General features: G+C 40.9%; 1 protein-coding gene across 3 annotated transcripts in view; it reads right to left on the bottom strand.

Moving 5' to 3' along the window:
- The window catches only part of LOC112247171 (DNA repair protein XRCC4), a 63,720-nt gene that overhangs the window by 8,097 nt on the left and 35,063 nt on the right, over positions 1 to 20,560 (bottom strand). For 2 of the 3 annotated variants that reach the window (XM_024415895.2, XM_024415888.2), the window contains exons 5-6: positions 5,140 to 5,292; positions 4,305 to 4,411 (exon numbers count right to left, since the gene is read on the bottom strand). In XM_024415895.2, the coding sequence (XP_024271663.1) occupies positions 4,305 to 4,411; positions 5,140 to 5,292 (260 nt within the window). The remainder of the gene's footprint in view (positions 1 to 4,304; positions 4,412 to 5,139; positions 5,293 to 20,560) is intronic. The other variant, XM_024415903.2, reaches the window with a different exon arrangement.

Here is a 20,560-nt window from a genome sequence, read left to right as displayed (position 1 = left end):
TTGAGGTTTAATTGACATGTATCAAATGACTGTGTCTAAGGTCCTATTATCCTAAACCTAACATGCGGACCAAACTGGACGCGCGTATCCGTCCTCGTGCGCACTTCGATTTCTTTCACCCACACCAGAAGCGATCAGGACACACAGGTTGAAATATCAAAACAAACTCTGAACCAATTATATTAATTTGGGGACAGGTCAAAAAGCATTGAACATTTATGGCAATTTAGCTAGCTAGCTTGCTGTTGCTAGCTAATTTGTCCTGGTATATAAACATTGGGTTGTTATTTAACCTGAAATGTACAAGGTCCACTTCTACGACAATTATTCCACAGATAAAACGGTAAACCTAATTTGTTTCTCATCATCTCTCCTCCTTCCTTAAGGCTTCTTTTTCTTCTTTGGAGTTGGCAATCAACTTTACAGCATTACTACAACCTACCAGAGTGTGGACCTAAGTTAATCTTTCAGTCACTCACGTGGGTATATGCTCCTAAAAACCTATGAGGAGCATGTTGAGCGTCACAAATAGAACCAATTTCTATTTTAGCACCTGGCCACGCAGACGCTTGCTGACGCCCATGAGCAGTGTTGGCGCAATGATTGAATAACATATATGTGCAAATGTATTTTGCAACGCTTGCGCACGTGATGCGAGCAGTGTGGTCAGCATGTAATTCCTTACTCCAACCCGGGTCCTAACCCTAATTCTTTACTCCAACCCGGGTCCTAACCCTAATTCTTTACTCCAACCCGGGTCCTAACCCTAATTCTTTACTCCAACCCGGGACCTAACCCTAATTCTTTACTCCAACCCGGGACCTAACCCTAATTCTTTACTCCAACCCGGGACCTAACCCTAATTTTTTACTCCAACCCGGGACCTAACCCTAATTCTTTACTCCAACCCAGGTCCTAACCCTAATTCTTTACTCCAACCCAGGTCCTAACCCTAATTCTTTACTCCAACCCAGGTCCTAACCCTAATTCTTTACTCCAACCCAGGTCCTAACCCTAATTCTTTACTCCAACCCAGGTCCTAACCCTAATTCTTTACTCCAACCCGGGACCTAACCCTAATTCTTTACTCCAACCCAGGTCCTAACCCTAATTCTTTACTCCAACCCAGGTCCTAACCCTAATTCTTTACTCCAACCCAGGTCCTAACCCTAATTCTTTACTCCAACCCAGGTCCTAACCCTAATTCTTTACTCCAACCCAGGTCCTAACCCTAATTCCTTACTCCAACCCAGGTCCTAACCCTAATTCTTTACTCCAACCCAGGTCCTAACCCTAATTCTTTACTCCAACCCAGGTCCTAACCCTAATTCTTTACTCCAACCCAGGTCCTAACCCTAATTCTTTACTCCAACCCGGGTCCTAACCCTAATTCCTTACTCCAACCCGGGTCCTAACCCTAATTCCTTACTCCAACCCTGGTCCTAACCCTAATTCTTTACTCCAACCCGGGTCCTAACCCTAATTCTTTACTCCAACCCAGGTCCTAACCCTAATTCTTTACTCCAACCCGGGTCCTAACCTATTCACTTGCCTGTACTACTGTCTCCTTTGTAGAGTAATTGGCAGGGAACTGTCAGAGTGATGGTCAGAAATTATTTAGGTCAAATTATTTAGGTCAACTGAACTCAAGGAGAGTGACTGGCCATGGTTGATGAACTGAGATGCTGAAAACCTCCCCAGGTTGTAATCACTCTGTTTCCACCTTTAAACCTTTTCCCCTCTCATTCATAGGAGAGCAGGGGTGATAATGTAGTGCCTCATTTAATGTAGCCTACATACATTATAGATTATACAAGGGGGTCACCTGGGGATGCCGTAGATTTAGAGGTCTGTCATAGTCTAAAGGACACCTCATCATCCCCACTTCCCTCTCTGCTCCCTCACACTCCTACTCTCCTTCCCTCCCTACCCTTCCCTCTCTCAGCCCTGACACTCTCTCCTTTGTTTCCACTCCATAGGTCTTTGGGTCCTAAATGTACTTCCTGTAAGAGTGTGTCATAGAGTCACATGTAGACATTTACAGAGCACAGAAAAAATTACAGGAAAATTGTAGACTAGATTTCCTTTTTCCCTCACACTTATCTGTCTGTCATTCTACTCTCTCTTATCAGGCCATAATCAAGAGGAAAACTTAAACCAGGACACTCACAGACGGACATGGGTTAACTAGGGTCAAAACAGCCACATGGGTTTACTCTGGTCTGGTCATGTTCACAGACACAAAAACACAAAATAAGCACATATGGCGACAGATTTTCATTTGAATATTCTAAAATCAGCATTAAGAAAATAGGCACAGTTTCCACGAAATGGACTTGTTGCTGAGAAAAAGTCAGTGTGCGATTACATAGTACACACAAAATTAAATGTTTTATGTGCTGAATAAAAATCTAAAGTTTAATGTGTTTCCATCGCATTTTCAACTTAATAATGTTGTATGTTTTGTCCCAAAAACTGTTTCATTAAATAGCAGTTGTGCCTACTCTGGTTTTGGCACATGCACTCTGGACAACAGCTCACAGATACAGTGCAGGTAGGCTAGTCTGCATGATGAGATTATTATGGATAAGAGCGAGAATATTCAAATTTATAAAAATGGCAGTCAAGCATTGATCATCATGTCATCAAAATAAGACCCTCAATATTTATTGGAAAAGAATACCAAGCTCATCATTGGGCACTCTCACCACACTGAAGTTCATTGTAACTTATTTCATCTGTAGCCTAATAAACTGCATGGTTTCCCAAGTTGTAGTGGGAGGACCACACACCATATCATCGCGTTGACTCCAAGTTTGCTACGATGACGGATATTATAATCTGTATTTGCGCATAAAGGCATTTCCACCACCATTTCTCGCAAAATGAACTTTACCGACACAAAACGATCCAACCATGTCAAATGAACAAATTACCTGTAAGACTTTACTCGCATGAAAACTGTGGATGGAAACGTGGTTATAAACAGACAAACACTGCATGAGCTTGTCTGAGAATATATAGTCAGTTTGAGAATATTGAACAGTGCTAACACACACACACACACACACACACACACAGAATAGACCGACCCATTGGACAGAGCCACCACAACTAATCCCGATGCTACAGTACAGATGAGAGAACCATGACTGTGTTGCATTTCAAAACCGCCTGCTCCATCCCTCTGCTGGGTTTGGACCAGACACAAGGAGGCCCCAGTTCCCCCCGTACAGTAGAGACAGGGGGGTGGCTCACTCTGACGCAGACAAGAGACCACCTCGCAGGCGGACGTGCTGAACCCCTTGGAAGCAGAGAGAACTACACACAGTGGGTTTATGACTCACTGGTGAGAGCTTTCCAGGCATCCAATACCCCAGGCGGTGGCGTTTCGATCTAAACCACTGTTCTAACATCAGTTCTGTTGCCATGTGGAGTTTATGGAGCAGTTAAAATGAACATGGATAAACTTGGGAGCTCGCAGACATGGACGGGGAGAGCCTGACCTATATGTCGTCATGGTAATTCATATCATGACCTATGGCATCATGAGCAGTAAAGGGAATGGCCGAAAAATGAAACCCAGTTGAACACCCCACCCAAACTGTTGCTTGTGCTCGTGGTGCTGGAGTGGACCAATAAGAGTGTTGGTCACACTACTGTAACTTAATAGAGCACACATGAATCAGATTTTACCACAGGTAGAAGCTGCTATGTCAGTGTTCCTGAACTGCACAGTGATCTAGAAAGCTATAGGTGAACCCTGTGGTTAAGAATACTTCTTGGCACGTCTCTGTGGGTGTCGGCCAAGGCAAAATGACACTTCCACAGACCAATGGGGTGCTTGATTGATTGACATACAATGTCCTTTTATAGTCATACTCCAAATTCCAAATGGACTCCTAGACCCAATCCCCTATACCCTTGTGGAGATCTGAAATGATAGGATAGGTACATTCAATATGGTAAAAGCATCTCCTTGTCTTCTGATGGGCTAGGTGAGATTTTTTCTTAAACCTATTCAACCCTTTCAACTAAAAAAAAAGTGCATTTATTTGTGGATTGGCATGTGCCATGCTTCCATCTTGGTGGAACAAATGGAAGTGAGAACCAATGGAACACCTATGGAAAAAAAGCTCACGTAATGACAGAGTGCCACAGAATCAACATCAACAGTGTGTTTTAGGGAAATTCATTAGTCAAGCCTTGTCATGGTGTCTAAATTACAATGAGTTTCAGTATTTGGCTGCTGTATTCATGGTGGGAAAAAATTGGAATATCAGAATAGAAACACACACACAAACCTCTGATGAGCACAGTGGGTGCCTGAGATGGGTGGAAGCTCTGAGGCAGGTCCTCCTCCTCCTTAATGCTGTCTCCAGCCTTGGATTTGACAGTTACCCCAGTTACCCTACGGAGAGACAGGAGTGAGGGAGAAGAGACAAAGAGAGAGAGGGAACACTCACTAAGGCATCACACTTTATTTGGGGACATCATTGACATCTCTCTCAATAATTAGATATTTTTTTGACATCTGTTTACCTTTTTCTGACATTAGCAATCGATTAAAATGTAATTAAAAATCTCAACAGATTTTCCTGGTTACACAAGCAACTCAATTAAATAAAATTAAATCCAAGACCATGAGGGACAGCAAGAGAGCCAAGCACAAGCAACTAAATTATGTGTAAAATCGACTATTCCGATAGTATCCCATGTAGAGCTTTCAATGTAGTATGGACTGGACTGTCTGCTCAGTTACAAGCAGGCAGACAGGCAGACAGACAGGTTGACCTGCTCAATAAATGAGCCACTTGGGCCTCTAACTAACTTCAACAGTAGGGTGGCTGTCTTTCCACTTTGGGTTGACTATGGCTACAGCTCACTCAGAGGCATGATGAAATCATATATAACGTCCATCATTGTAGGTTCAAAAGTACAACTCAAGTCAACTACTTTCAGACAAGTTAGTCCCTCAAAAGACACCGATTGTACGTTTTCTTCTTTATAGGACAATCATCATGCGGCGGCCTATGTCAGAAACTGACAAGCTGGTAAAGAGACAGGGGTGCCGGGGACATGAAGACAGACAAAACAAAGAACCCGACGGTGTGTTGGAATATGCAGTTGTTGTCCAACCGGTGGTTCTCCTGCTCTTCCACCCGCTGTTGGACGTGTCTGATGGTGTCCTGCAGGGCCCTGATCTTGACCTTCTTCTCATTAAGCAGCATGATGAAACGAGAAAACAGGTCTCCCTCCATTGTCTCCATCTCCTGGACATGCTTCTCCAGACTGGGGATCACAGGTGGTATCATCACATTAGTGGTGTGTGTGATGCACGCACACTATTAATGCCACAATGCCAGAGAAGGAAGAAAGAGAGAGAGAGAGAGAGAGAGAGAGAGAGAGAGAGAGAGACTGGAATATTCTAGGTTTGAGGTCATCTGCTTTTTGCCTAAAGAGCAGGAGCCAAGACTTCACCAAAGTAATCAGAAATGCAGACATTGTCTTCCTGAAAGAAGAATGGTATAGAGCAGATGGACCCACTGGTTGCCCTCTAGGTTACAGAGAGCTGGTAGTCCCATCCACCAAACAACCAGGTGTGAAACAGGGATGGGACTTAGGGGGTATGCTTATTTGGTATAGATCACACTTAACGCACACCATTAAATTAATCAAAGCAGGAACATTTTACATTTGGCTAGAAATTAAAAAAGAAATCATCTCAAAAGAGAAAAATGTACCTATATCCCCCCACTAGAATCCCCATACTTTAATCAAGACAACTTCTCCAACCTAGAGGGGGAGATCAACTATTTCCAGACACAGGGATAGGGCTGTGGCGGGCACAACATTTTGTCAGCCGGTGATTGACAAGCAAATAACTGACGGTCTCATGGTAATTGACCGTTAATTAACAAACACATTTAGCATCTCCTGGCTTCCACACATATCCTACAAGCAACTGATGGAACATTGGAACGCAGACCTTTGGAACATCTGCATTGTAAAAAGTTTAATAAATCCATGTAATATAGCCTAAACCTTCACAATAAATCCAATACTTATTTTAGACAGGTCTAAAGAAGCATGATATGAAGAAAATGTAGTCTATTTCAGAAGAACAGAATAGCATACTCTGAGTTGTCCTTATGTTAGATCCTGATCTGGCTATGCCAAATGGCTACGGGCTACACTAGTTAATTTGCTTAGAATTCCTTGACATTATTTTACTTGATAGTATGAAGAATACAATTGAACAAAGCTGAATAAAATATAAAAGGATATTTTCTCCAAACGATTTGAGGGAGTGCGCAAATGCGGCTATCATGTGTTTTATTTTATATAACCTTTATTTTAGAGGTTAACAAAGAAATAGGTACTCCTATATGCTTAATTTAGAGTTATTAATGTAACTTCAGTTATTCTACAAACATTGGGCTATATGTTTTGATTTTTTTCAAATTGTAAGGCTGCATGATGCGACACTAATCATGATTTGAAAAAAGTAGCTTGAAAGGCAATAGCTCTGCTTTGTTTTTTTGTGCAGGCTGTACACACTTGCACAGGCGGTCTCTCATTCACAATTTGACAAGCACTTGATAATGCCTCGAATTTCACGGTGGCATCCACTTTGTGTGGCTGTAATGCACCCTAAAAAAATCCATGCCTTTTGAGGCCAGTGGCTGTTGTGCTCATGGCCCGGACTGCTGTGTTGTGCCCTTCTCCCTGAGTGCTGCTAGCTCCGAAGCACCTCTCACTCACATGGCTTTCCCTCACGTGATCGGGTCTTCCTCACAGGCTAAAAGTGAAAACAGACACATCAGGGAGGCAACTGCGCCTGTCCTTATCCAATTCTGAGGTGCATATTGAAGATATTCATAAGCCAACAAGATGAGTAGGCCTAACAAACAGCAAAAGCACTAGCCTATGTCAATCTACTATTCCCCATAGTACAAAAGTTGAACCATTCTATTCTGTGCAAGGAATAAATATTCCAAACATAGTCTGTGACAGTTGTGGGATGCGATAGATCCCAAATGAATACAATCACTAGCATCAACAAACCTTTATTATGCAATGTGGCTGACGCAACAGATCAGAATGTTTAGCTTAAAATGTTGATAAACGATAAGGCTATTTCTACACATTATAAGTGCAGCAATGTGCACATAGCAGTAGGCTATACGTGCGAATGTTCCATTAGCGGAAAAACACCATTATCAAAAGAGACCGCAAATGCGATTATGCATGTAAAGCTTTTATTATAAAGGTGCATTTGTATGGTGAAAATGTTCTTCTACAAAGTTGAAACTCGTGTGCTACTTATGTATGGCAGTTAGGCTCTACACTTGCAGATGAATGTGCTTAATTTTAAGAAGTTATTTGGCCTATATAGGCCTATGGGCTAGGCTACATGAGGTGTGCAACTATGATTCAAAAAAGATGCAAAAAAAAGGCATTGTCCAATAATCCAGAGGGCGCGATCAGAGAATTCATGCAATCCGCCTTGAAACTTTCTACAGAGACTGTAAACAAGGTGGCTTTCCACCGAGTACGTAGACTTGGAGCTAGGAATGACAAGACCAAGGGTTCCTCGACCGATCATCATCAAATTTGAACACTACCAACAAAAGGAGTCGATCAAAAGCAGGGGAAGGGAGTTTAAAGGGACCAAATTCGGTCTCAATGACAAATTTCCAAGGGAGATAAACAAATGTCGCAAGAACCTGTATCCGGTACAGAGGCAACAAAGGGAGAAGGGTAAGCGTGCCGTTCTCATTGTGGACAAACTCTTTATAGATGTACAGCTATTCCGAGATAGCTCCAACACCATAGCTGTACTAAATTCTACAGGGATTTCAGGTCCCAGAAAGTATGGGACTGTAAAAATATCTGAACACTATGAAGTGGATATGAACACACATGTACTCAATGACATGCTCGCTTACACATACGGACTTATACTTACACATACACACTAGATCTAACTCTCTTCTCTCACTCTCTCTTCTCTCTCCCTCTATTGTCATGAACTGTTTTATAATTGAATATGTTTCTTGTTCGTCTATCTTTTTTATGTCTTTGTCTACATGTTTATATATGTTTACAACAAGAAAGGGGAAGATATCAGAATAGAGGCATTGGGGAATAATAACATATTGTATGGCATACATTTGTACTGTAGTGAAGCCGTCTCTATAGTAATGCAAGGTCTCTTTCATGATCATGTGAAACGTCAATTGCTGGGATGTGTTTTCAATGCTGTTAAAGATAATTATGATGCAACTATGATGGTGATACGATATGGATTACAATTATCATTGTGAATATTAAGGCTATACGCACTAGATGTTACACATATAGACACTCAACCATGCAAATTGCCGGAGTTATTATTGATTTGGACAGCACACATTATAGTCTTACTGTTAGATGTCGTACACACTCTCACTACAGCATATCACATCCAATATCATACACTACTCAGATTTACAACACACATATCTTGTCTGAATTTTATAACATTTCTGGCATTGGCTCACAGGCAAACAGGCAAGGGAATAAAACAAATATTGCTGGAACTTATTTCTTGAATTCTAAATATCAGACATTTGAAAGCTCTAATTGTGGCAATCATAATACCTCTGATGGAAGTAACTTTACAAGCACTAATTATGGTCAATTTAGACTGAGAATATAGTATCTAGTTATGGTAATGGGTGAAATAAATATCGCCAGTTAAAATTGTAAAGTTTTAGCAGATTATAAAAAAAGAATATCAGTCTTTACGTGGCTACAAGAAACGGTAAAGGAAATCACAAATATTATGGACACATTAGAAATAGTGGATATTTGGAGACTAAAAAACCCAGACCTAGTGAGATAAACATGGAAGAGACTTAATCAAGCTAGTCGATTTGACTACTTTCTTGTCATTTTCTCTCTTGCGTCAAAGGTTAAAAAAGTTCTAATAGGAGACAGAATGCGATCGGATCATCATCTAATTGGCCTTCACATAACTCTTATAGAATTTCCACGTGGACGGGGATATTGGAAATGTAATCAAAGTTTACTGGAGGACAACTTTATTTTTAACTAAGACAAAACATCCACAGCATGATGGTAAATCCAGGGAGTTCTTTCAGAGCAGGGCAGAATGCTTCATGAAACATTGCTACGACAGTGGAAAAGTAAGTCAGCTAGCAAGGCATTGTAGTCATTTTATAACAGGTGATGATAAGCAGAAATAAGGGAGTACTAACTTACTCTCATAGTAGTTTATATGAGTTTCTCTTTCAAACAATCCGCTGGCCTCGTACACAGCCAATAGCTAACATTCGCCAAAGCAAACAAGGTACTGATAGTGCAACCGTAGTAACAGTACAGAAGATTAAAAATGATCAGGCCTACTGTACATATTACTGTAGAAATTATGGTTGAAAACTAGAATAGGTTGGAACTGTTACTGTTAAAATACAATAATTGTTATTCTTAACTGGAATGAACTCATTGACGAAAGATGCTTTTTGAGGCAAACACACTCACACAGTTCTGGGTTGCTCATCTACAGCAGGAAGCGGTCTCCTGCCTGCCTGAAAAAGCAGTGGATGTTCTGGTCCAGTTTGGCACAGCATACAGTTGAAGTCGGAAGTTTACATACACTCTGGTTGGAGTCATTAAAACTCCTTGTTCAACCACTCCACAAACCACTCCACAAATTTCTTGTTAACAAACTAGAGTTTTGGCAAGTCGGTTAGGACATCTATTTTGTGCATGACACAAGTAATTTCTCCAACAACTGTTTACAGATTATTTCACTTATAATTCACTGTATCACAATTCCAGTGGGTCAGAAGTTTACATACACTAAGTTGACTGTGGCTTTAAATAGCTTGGAAAATTCCAGAAAATGATGTCATGAATTTAGATGCATCTGGTAGGCTATTTGACATAATTGGAGTCAATTTGAGGTGTTCCTGTGGATGTATTTCAAGGCCTACCTTCAAACTCAGTGCCTCTTTGCTTGACATCATGGGAAAATCAAAAGAAATCACTCAAGACCTCAGAAAAAAAATGGTAGACCTCTCCACAAGTCTTTCATCCTTGGGAGCAATTTCCAAACGCCTAAAGGTACCACATTCATCTGTACAAACAATAGTACACAAGTATAAACACCACGGGACCACGCAGCAATCATACCGCTCAGGAAGGAGACGCATTCTGTCTCCTAGAGATGAACGTACTTTGGTGCGAAAGTGCAAATCAATCCCAGAACAACAGCAAAGGACCTTGTGAAGATGCTGGAGGAAACTGATACAAATGCATCTATATCCACAGTAAAATGAGTCCTATTTCAACATAACCTGAAAGGCAGCTCAGCAAGGAAGAAGCCACTGCTCCAAAACCACCATACAAAAAGCTAGACTACGGTTTGCAACTGCACATGGGAACAAAGATCGTACTTTTTTTAACAAAAATAGAACGGTTTGGCCGTAATGACCATTGTTATGTTTGGAAGAAACAGGGGGAGGCTTGCAAGCAGAAGAACACCATCCCAACCATAAAGCACGGGTGTGGCAGCATCATGTTGTGGGGGTGCTTTGCTGCAGGAGGGACTGGTGCACTTCACAAAATAGATGGAATCATGAGGGAGGAAAATTAAGAGAATATATTGAAGCAACATCTCAAGACATCAGTCAGGAAGTTAAAGCTTGGTTGCAAATGGGTCTTCCAAATGGACAATGAACCAAAGCATACTTCCAAAGTTGTAGCAAAATGGCATAAGGACAACAAAGTCAAGGTATTGGAGTGACCATCCCAAAGCCCTGACCTCAATCCTATAGAAGATTTGTGGGCAGAACTGAAAAAGCATGTGCGAGCAAGAAGGCCTACAAGCCTGACTCAGTTACACCAGCTCTGTCAGGTGGAATGGACCAAAATTCACCCAACTTATTGTGGGAAGCTTGGGGAAGGCTACCCGACACGTTTGACCCAAGTTAAACAATTTAAAGGCAATGCTAACTAAATCCTAAATACTAATTGAGTGTATGTAAACTTCTGTCCCACTGGGAATGTGATGAAAGAAATAAAAGCTGAAATAAATGATTCTCTCTACTATTATTCTGACAATTCACATTCTTAAAATAAAGTGGTGATCCTAACTGACCTAAGACAGGGAATTTTTACTAGGATTAAATGTCAGGAATTGTGAAAAACTGAGTTTAAATGTATTTAGCTAAGGTGTATGTAAACTTCCGATTTCAACTGTACCTATGCGAGTCAGTGTTCTCAACTCTGACATACTTAAAAAAAACAAGTACAGAAAAAAGTTAAGGCTGAGCATGACCTCAGTGTTGCAATGTCAAAAACGGAGCCCAGAATAGACATGCTTGTTGAAAACTTCAACCAGACACACACCTCTCATTAGGACTGTGTGTGTGTGTGTGTGTGTGTGTGTGTTTCTGGTCTACATCTGTGTGATGTGATCAATGAGTTTATTCCAGTTCAGAATAAAAATATGTATTGTATTTTACCAGCAACAGTTCCAACTTAGACTTTCTTTCAACAATAATTTATACAGTAAGATGTTCTGTTATTCATCTGTGTGATGTGATCAATCCGTTTTTTACAGTTCAGAATGAAAATTATTAATTGTATTTTAACAGCAACAGTTCCAACCTAGACAGATATGTAAGAGTGTTTTTAATGGGGGAAAATAAACATTAATAAATATTTATGTGGATATTTAATTTCATTGTTATTAGTTTTTGTCTATATTGCATTTGTTTAAGGCATAAGGGCAATGAAATGTACCGATATGTATGTATAGTTGCATATTTTCCTAAGCTTAGGTCCCAGGTAAACACAGAATTTCTCATTTGGGTCCCAGGTTGAAAAAGTTTAAGAACCCCTGCACTAAACCTCTCTCCCTCTCTAAAAGCTTCACTTATTAAAAAGTTTTACTTGAACCCTTAATGGTTCCCAAGTAGACTACTAAGAAAAGCTCATCCATTGTTTAAAAATGGCCTTTTTCGATTAATTGAAAATTATACTTTCTTCAAAGTATCTCGCTGTTTCAAAATAAGAATTGCAAAGCTAGCTACAATTTCAATTTCATCCCCCTGAAAATATTGAACAAATATAACAACAAATATTATGGCTGAACTCTAATGTGCTGGTTGATAAAATACCTGTATTTATGGCAAAGATGTTTGAAAATTGTATTTTGTTCTTAAATGATATTGTAAATTGGAATGGTGGAGTTATGTCCTTCGTGGAGTTATCAGAATTGTACAGGAAGGTCTGCTCAATCCAAGAGTACAGCCAATTGATTACAGCATTACCCCAAAAATGGAAGAGGCAGGTGACAGTGGGAAGAGGTATGGAACTGGTCTGTCTGCCCAATATAAAGGATCAAAACTGGTATAAAATAGTATAAATAGGAAAGTATACCAGTTTCATTTGAGGACCAGGATGTTGACAACATTGCCATATAGATTGCAAAATAGTCGGGAAGAGATTTTTGATACACGGATTCCAGAGTACAGGGTTTACGAGCTGATATATAAAACAACGCAAGATTCAAGACTTTGTGCTTTTCAGCTAAAAGTGTAATATAGAATTATTGCCACCAACAAAATGTTGAATATTTGGGGCATAAAATCGTTGAAGCTCTGCAGATTTTGTTGTCAGGATACAGAATCAATAGAGCATTTATTTTGGTATTGCCCTCAGGTAGCCTTTTTCTGGTCTCAGGTTCAGGAATGGCTGAAAATACATAGCATTGATCTAGCAGGTGTTAATGCGAGTGTAGCAAAATGCTTGTGCTTCTAGTTCCGACTATGCAGTAAAATCTAACAACTAATCTAACAAATTAACAACAACTACCTTATACACACACAAATACACACAAATGTAAAGGGATGAATAAGAATATGTACATATAAATATATGGATGAGCGACGGCGTGCGGCATAGGCAAGATACAGAAGATGGAGTAGAATACAGTATATACATATGAGATGAGTACTGTAGCATATGTAAACATTTTTAAAGTGCCGACATTTAAAGTGACTAGTGATATCTCTATATAAAATGTATTAAAGTGGCGTTATTTAAAGTGGCTAGTTATACCTTTATTAAATTTGTTTATTTAAGTGGCCAGAGACTTGAGTCTGTATGTTGGCAGCAGCCTCTCAATGTTAGTGATGGCTGTTTAACAGTCTGATGGCCTTGAGATAAAAGCTGTTTCAGTCTCTCGGTCCAAACTTTGACGCACCGGTACTCACCTCACCTTCTGGATAATAGAGGGGTGAACAGGCAGTGGCTAGGGTGGTTGTTGTCCTTGATTATCTTTTTGGCCTTCCTGTGACATCGAGTGGTGTAGTCGTCCTGGAGGGTAGTTAGTTTGCCCCCGTTGGGCAGATTACACCACCATCTGGATAGCCTTGCGGTTGAGGGCGGTGCAATTGCCTTACCAGGCGGTGATACAGCCCGACAGGATGCTCTCGATTGTGCATCTGTAAAAGTTTGTGAGTGTTTTAGATGACAAGCCAAATGTCTTCAGCCTCCTGAGGTTGAAGAGGCGCTGTTGCGCCTTCTTCACCACGCTGTCTGTGTGGGTGGACCATTTCAGTTTGTCCGTGATGTGTATGCCGAGGAACTTAAAACCTTCCACCTGCTCCACTACTGTCCCGTCAATGTGGATGGGGAGGGTGCCCCTTCTGCTGTTTCCTGAAGTCCACGATCATCTCCTTTGTTTTGTTGACATTGAGTGAGAGGTTATTTTCCTGACACCATACTCCGGGCCCTCACCTCCTCCCTGTAGGCTGTCTCGTCGTTGTTGGTAATCAGGCCTACCACTGTAGTGTCGTCTGCAATCTTGATGATTGAGTTGGAAGCGTGCATGGCCACGAAGTCATGGGTGACCAGGGAGTGCAGGACAGGGCTGAGAACGCACCCTTGTGGGGTCACAGTGTTGAGGATCAGTGGGGTGGAAATGTTGTTCCCTACATTCACCACCTGGGGGCGGTCAGTCAGAAAGACCAGGACCCAGTTGCACAGTTGAGACCCAGGGTCTTGAGCTTGATGACGAGTTTGGAGGGTACTATGGTGTTAAATGCTGAGCTGTAGTCAATGCACAGCTGATATGGTCATGGATATGGATGTGATATTGTCCATGACTAGTCTCTCAAAGCACTTCATGATGACAGACGTGAGTGCAATGGGGCGATAGTCATTTAGTTCAGTTACTTTAGCTTTCTTGGGGACAGGAACAATGGTGGTCATTTTGAAGCATGTAAGGACAAGACTGGGATAGGGATTGGTTGAATATGTTCGTAAACACACCAGCCAACTGGTCTGTGCATGCTCTGAGGAAGCGGCTAGGGATGCCGTCTGGGCCGGCAGCCTCGCGACGGTTAACACGTTTAAGTGTTTTACTCATGTTGGCCACGGTGAAGGAGAGCCCACAGGTTTTAGTAGCGTGCCGTGTCAGTGGCACTGTATTGTTCTCAAAGCGAGCAAAGACGTCGGTGTCAGCAAAGGGCTGGTTTTCTTTTTGTAATCTGTGATTGAATATAGACCCTGCAGCATACGCCTCGTGTTTGAGCCGTTGAATTGAATTGCGACTACTTTGAACTACTTTGTCTCTATACTGACGCTTTGCTTGTTTGATTGCCTTGCGGAGGGAATAGCTGCACTGTTTGTATTCAGTCGTGTTTCCGGTCGCCTTGCCATGAGTAAAAGCGGTGGTTAGCGCTTTCAGTTTCGCACGAACGCTGCCATCAATCCATGGTTTTTGGTTAGGGAAGGTTTATATGGTCACAGAGGGAACGACATCTCCGATGCACTTCCTAATAAACTCGCTCACCGAGTCAGCGTATAACAGAACTGATGTTGCAGGCAAAAGCCTGAGAAAAATCCAATCCGGAAGTGCCTCATGTTTTGAAAGCGCTGCGTTCCAATGCGTCCCTATTGAGCAGTGAATGGGCTATCAACCAGATTACTCTTTCTCCGTATTCCCGAAGGTGTCTACAGCATTGTGAAGTAGTTTTACGCATTTATGTTGAAGAATACACGTAAGCGGCTACATTGCGCAAGTGGTCAACAGATGCTCTCAGAGAGATTCTCGCGTAAAATACAGAGGTAGCCATTACTCCAATCGGTCCTACTGAGAAACAAATTGTCCCGATGGATATACTATCGAATAGATATTTGAAAAACACCTTGAGGATTGATTATAAACAACGTTTGCCATGTTTCTGTCGATATTATGGAGCTAATTTAGAATATTTTTCGCCGTTTTCGTGACTGCAATTTCCAGGCGACTTCTCAGCCAAACGTGAAGAACAAACGGAGCTATTTCGCCTACAAAAATAATATTTTGGGAAAAAAGGAACATTTGCTATCTAACTGGGAGTCTCGTGAGTGAAAACATCCGAAGCTCATCAAAGGTAAACGATTTAATTTGATTGCTTTTCTGATTTCCGTGACCAAGTTACCCGCTGCTAGCTGGACAAAATGCTATGCTAGGCTATCGATAAACTTACACAAATGCTTGTCTAGCTTTGGCTATAAAGCATATTTTGAAAATCAGAGATGACAGGGTGATAAGGCTAAGCTGTGTCTCAATATATTTCATTTGTGATTTTCATGAATAGGAATATTTTCTAGGAATATTTATGTCCGTTGCGTTATGCTAATTAGTGTCAGGCAATGATTACGCTCCCTCATGCGGGATGGGGAGTCATCAAATCTGTCGTTCTGCCCCTGAACAGGCAGTTAACCCACTGTTCCTAGGCCGTCATTGAAAATAAGAATTTGTTCTTAACTGACTTGCCTAGTAAAATAAAGGTAAAATAAATAAAAATATCCCAGTCCACGTGTTCAAAGCAATCTTGAAGTGTGGAATCCGATTGGTCAGACCAGCATTGTATGGACCTGAGCACGGGTCTTTCCTGTTTTAGTTTCTGTCTATAGGCTGGGAGCAACAAAATGGGGGGGATTGTGGGAGGGTTCTCGGATGGTTGAGGGACAGCTATTGGGGATCTTGGAGGGTTCAGGTCCCCATGTTTTTGGCCTGGTGGGAGATCTGTTGATGTGCCCTTGGGCACGGAATTGACCCTGGATATTTCGGTGTGTCGCTCTGAATGGGAGTCTGTTGGATGACTGGTGTGGTGTAGTTGTTGAGTGGCTTCACTGCAAGTATATTGTATGTTTTGGATATTCAAAAAAAAAATAAGGTAAAAAAATAAATTAAATAAATAAAGGCATTTGTTTCTTGCCTTATGCTGGACATCATTCACAAGTGATAATATATAAGTGATAGGCTAATATTGTCACCCATCACTAAATACTAAATAATATATGTGTGACATTTGTTTTGAATTTGAATGGACCATTATCAGTCACCTGTCTCGAAACAGAGGCAGCGTGAAAAAATACATGCACTTAAAAAGTGAATGGAGGGCGCTTTTCCCGTGATTCATTTTCATAACAGCCAGGTAGGCTATACTCCTGTTGTAAAGATAAGCAATGTGTGTTAATATTAGAAAAGTTGAGAAATAAAAATATAGCAGGCCAAGCCTATAGAAAGCTGATGGGATCCTCCTCTTTTTAATATTGGCCATCACTCTTGCAATTGCATAGCCTACATCTACCCAGGGAGATGAACTAGTTTTTGGGGACATAAATGCCATAACTGGACAAGACCCTGACACTCTCAGCACACAGGGGGACAATCACCTACCTGGAGGTGACAGCATTCCCTCCCAAATATGCCCCCCTAGACAACTAAGTCAAAACAACCAACAAAAATGGGTCACAACTCTTGCAGTTCTGTCACACACTGGGTCTGTACATAGTCAATGGTAGGCTTCGAGGGGACTCCTATGGTAAGTACACCTACAGCTCATCCCCAGGCAGTAGTACTGGAGATTACTTTATCACCGACCTCAACCCAGAGTCTCTCAGAGCGTTCACAGTCAGCCAACCAACACCGCTATCTGATTTATACCACAGCAAAATTACAATCTACTTGAAAAGAGTAATGCACAACCATGAGATATTGAGGCCGAACAAACTGGGCAGTGTAGTGTAGAGACCTACCAAAAAACTATTGGCCAACAACAAATTGGCCAACAATCCAATCCCTCCTAGACAACTTCCAGGACAAAATGTTTCCCTGCAATAGCAAAGGTGTAATGTTAGCAGTAGGAAACCTGAACATAGTATTTGACCTAACAGCTAACATATTGCTAATCAAACAATTATTTTTTATTAGTCACATACACAGCGTTGCAGATGTAATTGCAGGGTACAATGAAATGTTTAAGTTCTGAGCACCAACATTGCAGGTCAAAAATAGAAGTGAATGAAACAACAATAACCAGGGTAGAATGTCCTTGAGGGAATGTCTATTGGGGGAGCAACAGAGGGGGAAGTGAGAAGTAAATTAAACAATAAAAATAATAATAAATACATATTTATAACTGTAACAATGATAAATGTCCATTTGGGGGTGGGGTCAGGGTAAATTACATGTCAAGGATGATCAATGGAAATTGGATGCACCTGAGCTCAATTTGGAGTGACATAGCAAAGGGGTGTGAATACTTATGTAAAATAGTGATTTCTGTATTCAATACCTTCGTAAAAATATCCAAAAACATGCTGTTGTCTCATTCTCATTAGGGCTATTGTGTGTAATCCACTCAGTAACATAACAAAATGTGGAATAAGTCAAGGGATATGAATACTTTCTGAAGGCACTGTTTGTGGTCTGTCGTACGATATTTACTGTAGGTAAGAAACTAATTTGACATTTGCTCAGGACATTGTTTTCACTGAGGAAATGTTGGAGTCTGCTATCGATGATACTGCAGAAAATTTTTCAGAGCTTACCTTTGATGCAGATTCCACGGTAGTTATTGTGGTCAAATTTAGCTCTACTTTTGTGAATTTGGATGATCAGACCTTGCTTCCAAATACTGGGGAAGATGCCAGTCCGTTGAAGACTAAGAATAGCCCATTTGAATTTGTGGTCTGTATATTTTATTATTTAGTTTAGTATACCATCAACACCACAGGCCGTTTTGGGTTGGAGGGTCTGTATTTTGTCCTGTAGCTCAACCAATGTAATTGGAGAATCCAGCTGGTTCTGGTAGTCTTTAAATATCTTATTCTAAGTTTGGCAAATGATCACATACTGTATATGTGTTTGCGCCTGGTTCTTTGTTATATGGTCAAAAAGGTTGGAGAAGTGGTTTATTGCAAAAATGTCTAAAAACATGTTCTCACTTTGCCATTATGGTGTATTGGGTGTAGATGAGTGAAAAAAAGCTGTAACACAACACAATGTGCAATAAGTCAAGGGGTATGAATAGTTTCTGAAGGCACTGGCACTGCCGTGGGGTGAGACAAGGATGCACCTTGAGCCCAACCCTCTTCAATATATATATATATATATATATATATATATATATATATATATATATATACAGTGCCTTGCGAAAGTATTCGGCCCCCTTTGAACTTTGCGACCTTTTGCCACATTTCAGGCTTCAAACATAAAGATATAAAACTGTATTTTTTGTGAAGAATCAACAACAAGTGGGACACAATCATGAAGTGGAACGACATTTATTGGATATTTCAAACTTTCTTAACAAATCAAAAACTGAAAAATTGGGCGTGCAAAATTATTCAGCCCCCTTAAGTTAATACTTTGTAGCGCCACCTTTTGCTGCGATTACAGCTGTAAGTTGCTTGGGGTATGTCTCTATCAGTTTTGCACATCGAGAGACCGAAAATTTTTCCCATTCCTCCTTGCAAAACAGCTCGAGCTCAGTAAGGTTGGATGGAGAGCATTTGTGAACAGCAGTTTTCAGTTCTTTCCACAGATTCTCAATTGGATTCAGGTCTGGACTTTGACTTGGCCATTCTAACACCTGGATATGTTTATTTTTGAACCATTCCATTGTAGATTTTGCTTTACCTTTTGGATCATTGTCTTGTTGGAAGACAAATCTCCGTCCCAGTCTCAGGTCTTTTGCAGACTCCATCAGGTTTTCTTCCAGAATGGTCCTGTATTTGGCTCCATCCATCTTCCCATCAATTTTAACCATCTTCCCTGACCCTGCTGAAGAAAAGCAGGCCCAAACCATGATGCTGCCACCACCATGTTTGACAGTGGGGATGGTGTGTTCAGGGTGATGAGCTGTGTTGCTTTTACGCCAAACATAACGTTTTGCATTGTTGCCAAAAAGTTCAATTTTGGTTTCATCTGACCAGAGCACCTTCTTCCACATGTTTGGTGTGTCTCCCAGGTGGCTTGTGGCAAACTTTAAACGACACTTTTTATGGATATCTTTAAGAAATGGCTTTCTTCTTGCCACTCTTCCATAAAGGCCAGATTTGTGCAATATACGACTGATTGTTGTCCTATGGACAGAGTCTCCCACCTCAGCTGTAGATCTCTGCAGTTCATCCTGAGTGATCATGGGCCTCTTGGCTGCATCTCTGATCAGTCTTCTCCTTGTATGAGCTGAAAGTTTAGAGGGACGGCCAGGTCTTGGTAGATTTGCAGTGGTCTGATACTCCTTCCATTTCAATATTATCGCTTGCACAGTGCTCCTTGGGATGTTTAAAGCTTGGGAAATCTTTTTGTATCCAAATCCGGCTTTAAACTTCTTCACAACAGTATCTCGGACCTGCCTGGTGTGTTCCTTGTTCTTCATGATGCTCTCTGCACTTTTAACAGACCTCTGAGACTATCACAGTGCAGGTGCATTTATACGGAGACTTGATTACACACAGGTGGATTGTATTTATCATCATTAGTCATTTAGGTCAACATTGGATCATTCAGAGATCCTCACTGAACTTCTGGAGAGAGTTTGCTGCACTGAAAGTAAAAGGGGCTGAATAATTTTGCACGCCCAATTTTTCAGTTTTTGATTTGTTAAAAAAGTTTGAAATATCCAATAAATGTCGTTCCACTTCATGATTGTGTCCCACTTGTTGTTGATTCTTCACAAAAAAATACAGTTTTATATCTTTATGTTTGAAGCCTGAAATGTGGCAAAAGGTCGCAAAGTTCAAGGGGGCCGAATACTTTCGCAAGGCACTGTATATAAATGAATTGGCGAGGGAACTAGAACAGTCTGCAGCACCCGGCCTCAACTTACTAGACTCTGAAGTCAAATGTTTACTGTTTGCAGATGATTTGCTTCTGTCCCCAACCAAGGAGGGCCTATAGCAGGGATCATCAACAAGATTCAGCCGAGGGAGGGGTCATTTTTTTCTTGAGCAGATGGTCGGAACGTTATTACAAATAATTTGTAGACTAACAATTGAACACAAGAAGCCCAAACAGATATATTTGACTAAAACATAATAATTTCAAACCTTGCTTACATTTGTATACGATCACTCTTTTATGTGCGGCAATACTTAAATTAAATCACTTGGAGCTGATTTGCTGGTGTTTTTACAGTATTTTATGTCCAACATTTGTATTTTTTTAAAGTTAGTTTTGCTCATACAACTTTGGGGG

Source organism: Oncorhynchus tshawytscha, linkage group LG04 (genome assembly GCF_018296145.1).
Source record: "Oncorhynchus tshawytscha isolate Ot180627B linkage group LG04, Otsh_v2.0, whole genome shotgun sequence".
In the NCBI taxonomy this organism is placed as follows: domain Eukaryota; kingdom Metazoa; phylum Chordata; class Actinopteri; order Salmoniformes; family Salmonidae; genus Oncorhynchus; species Oncorhynchus tshawytscha.
The sequence above is the reverse complement of the archived record's forward strand: the minus strand, read 5'-3'. Positions and strand labels throughout refer to the sequence as shown.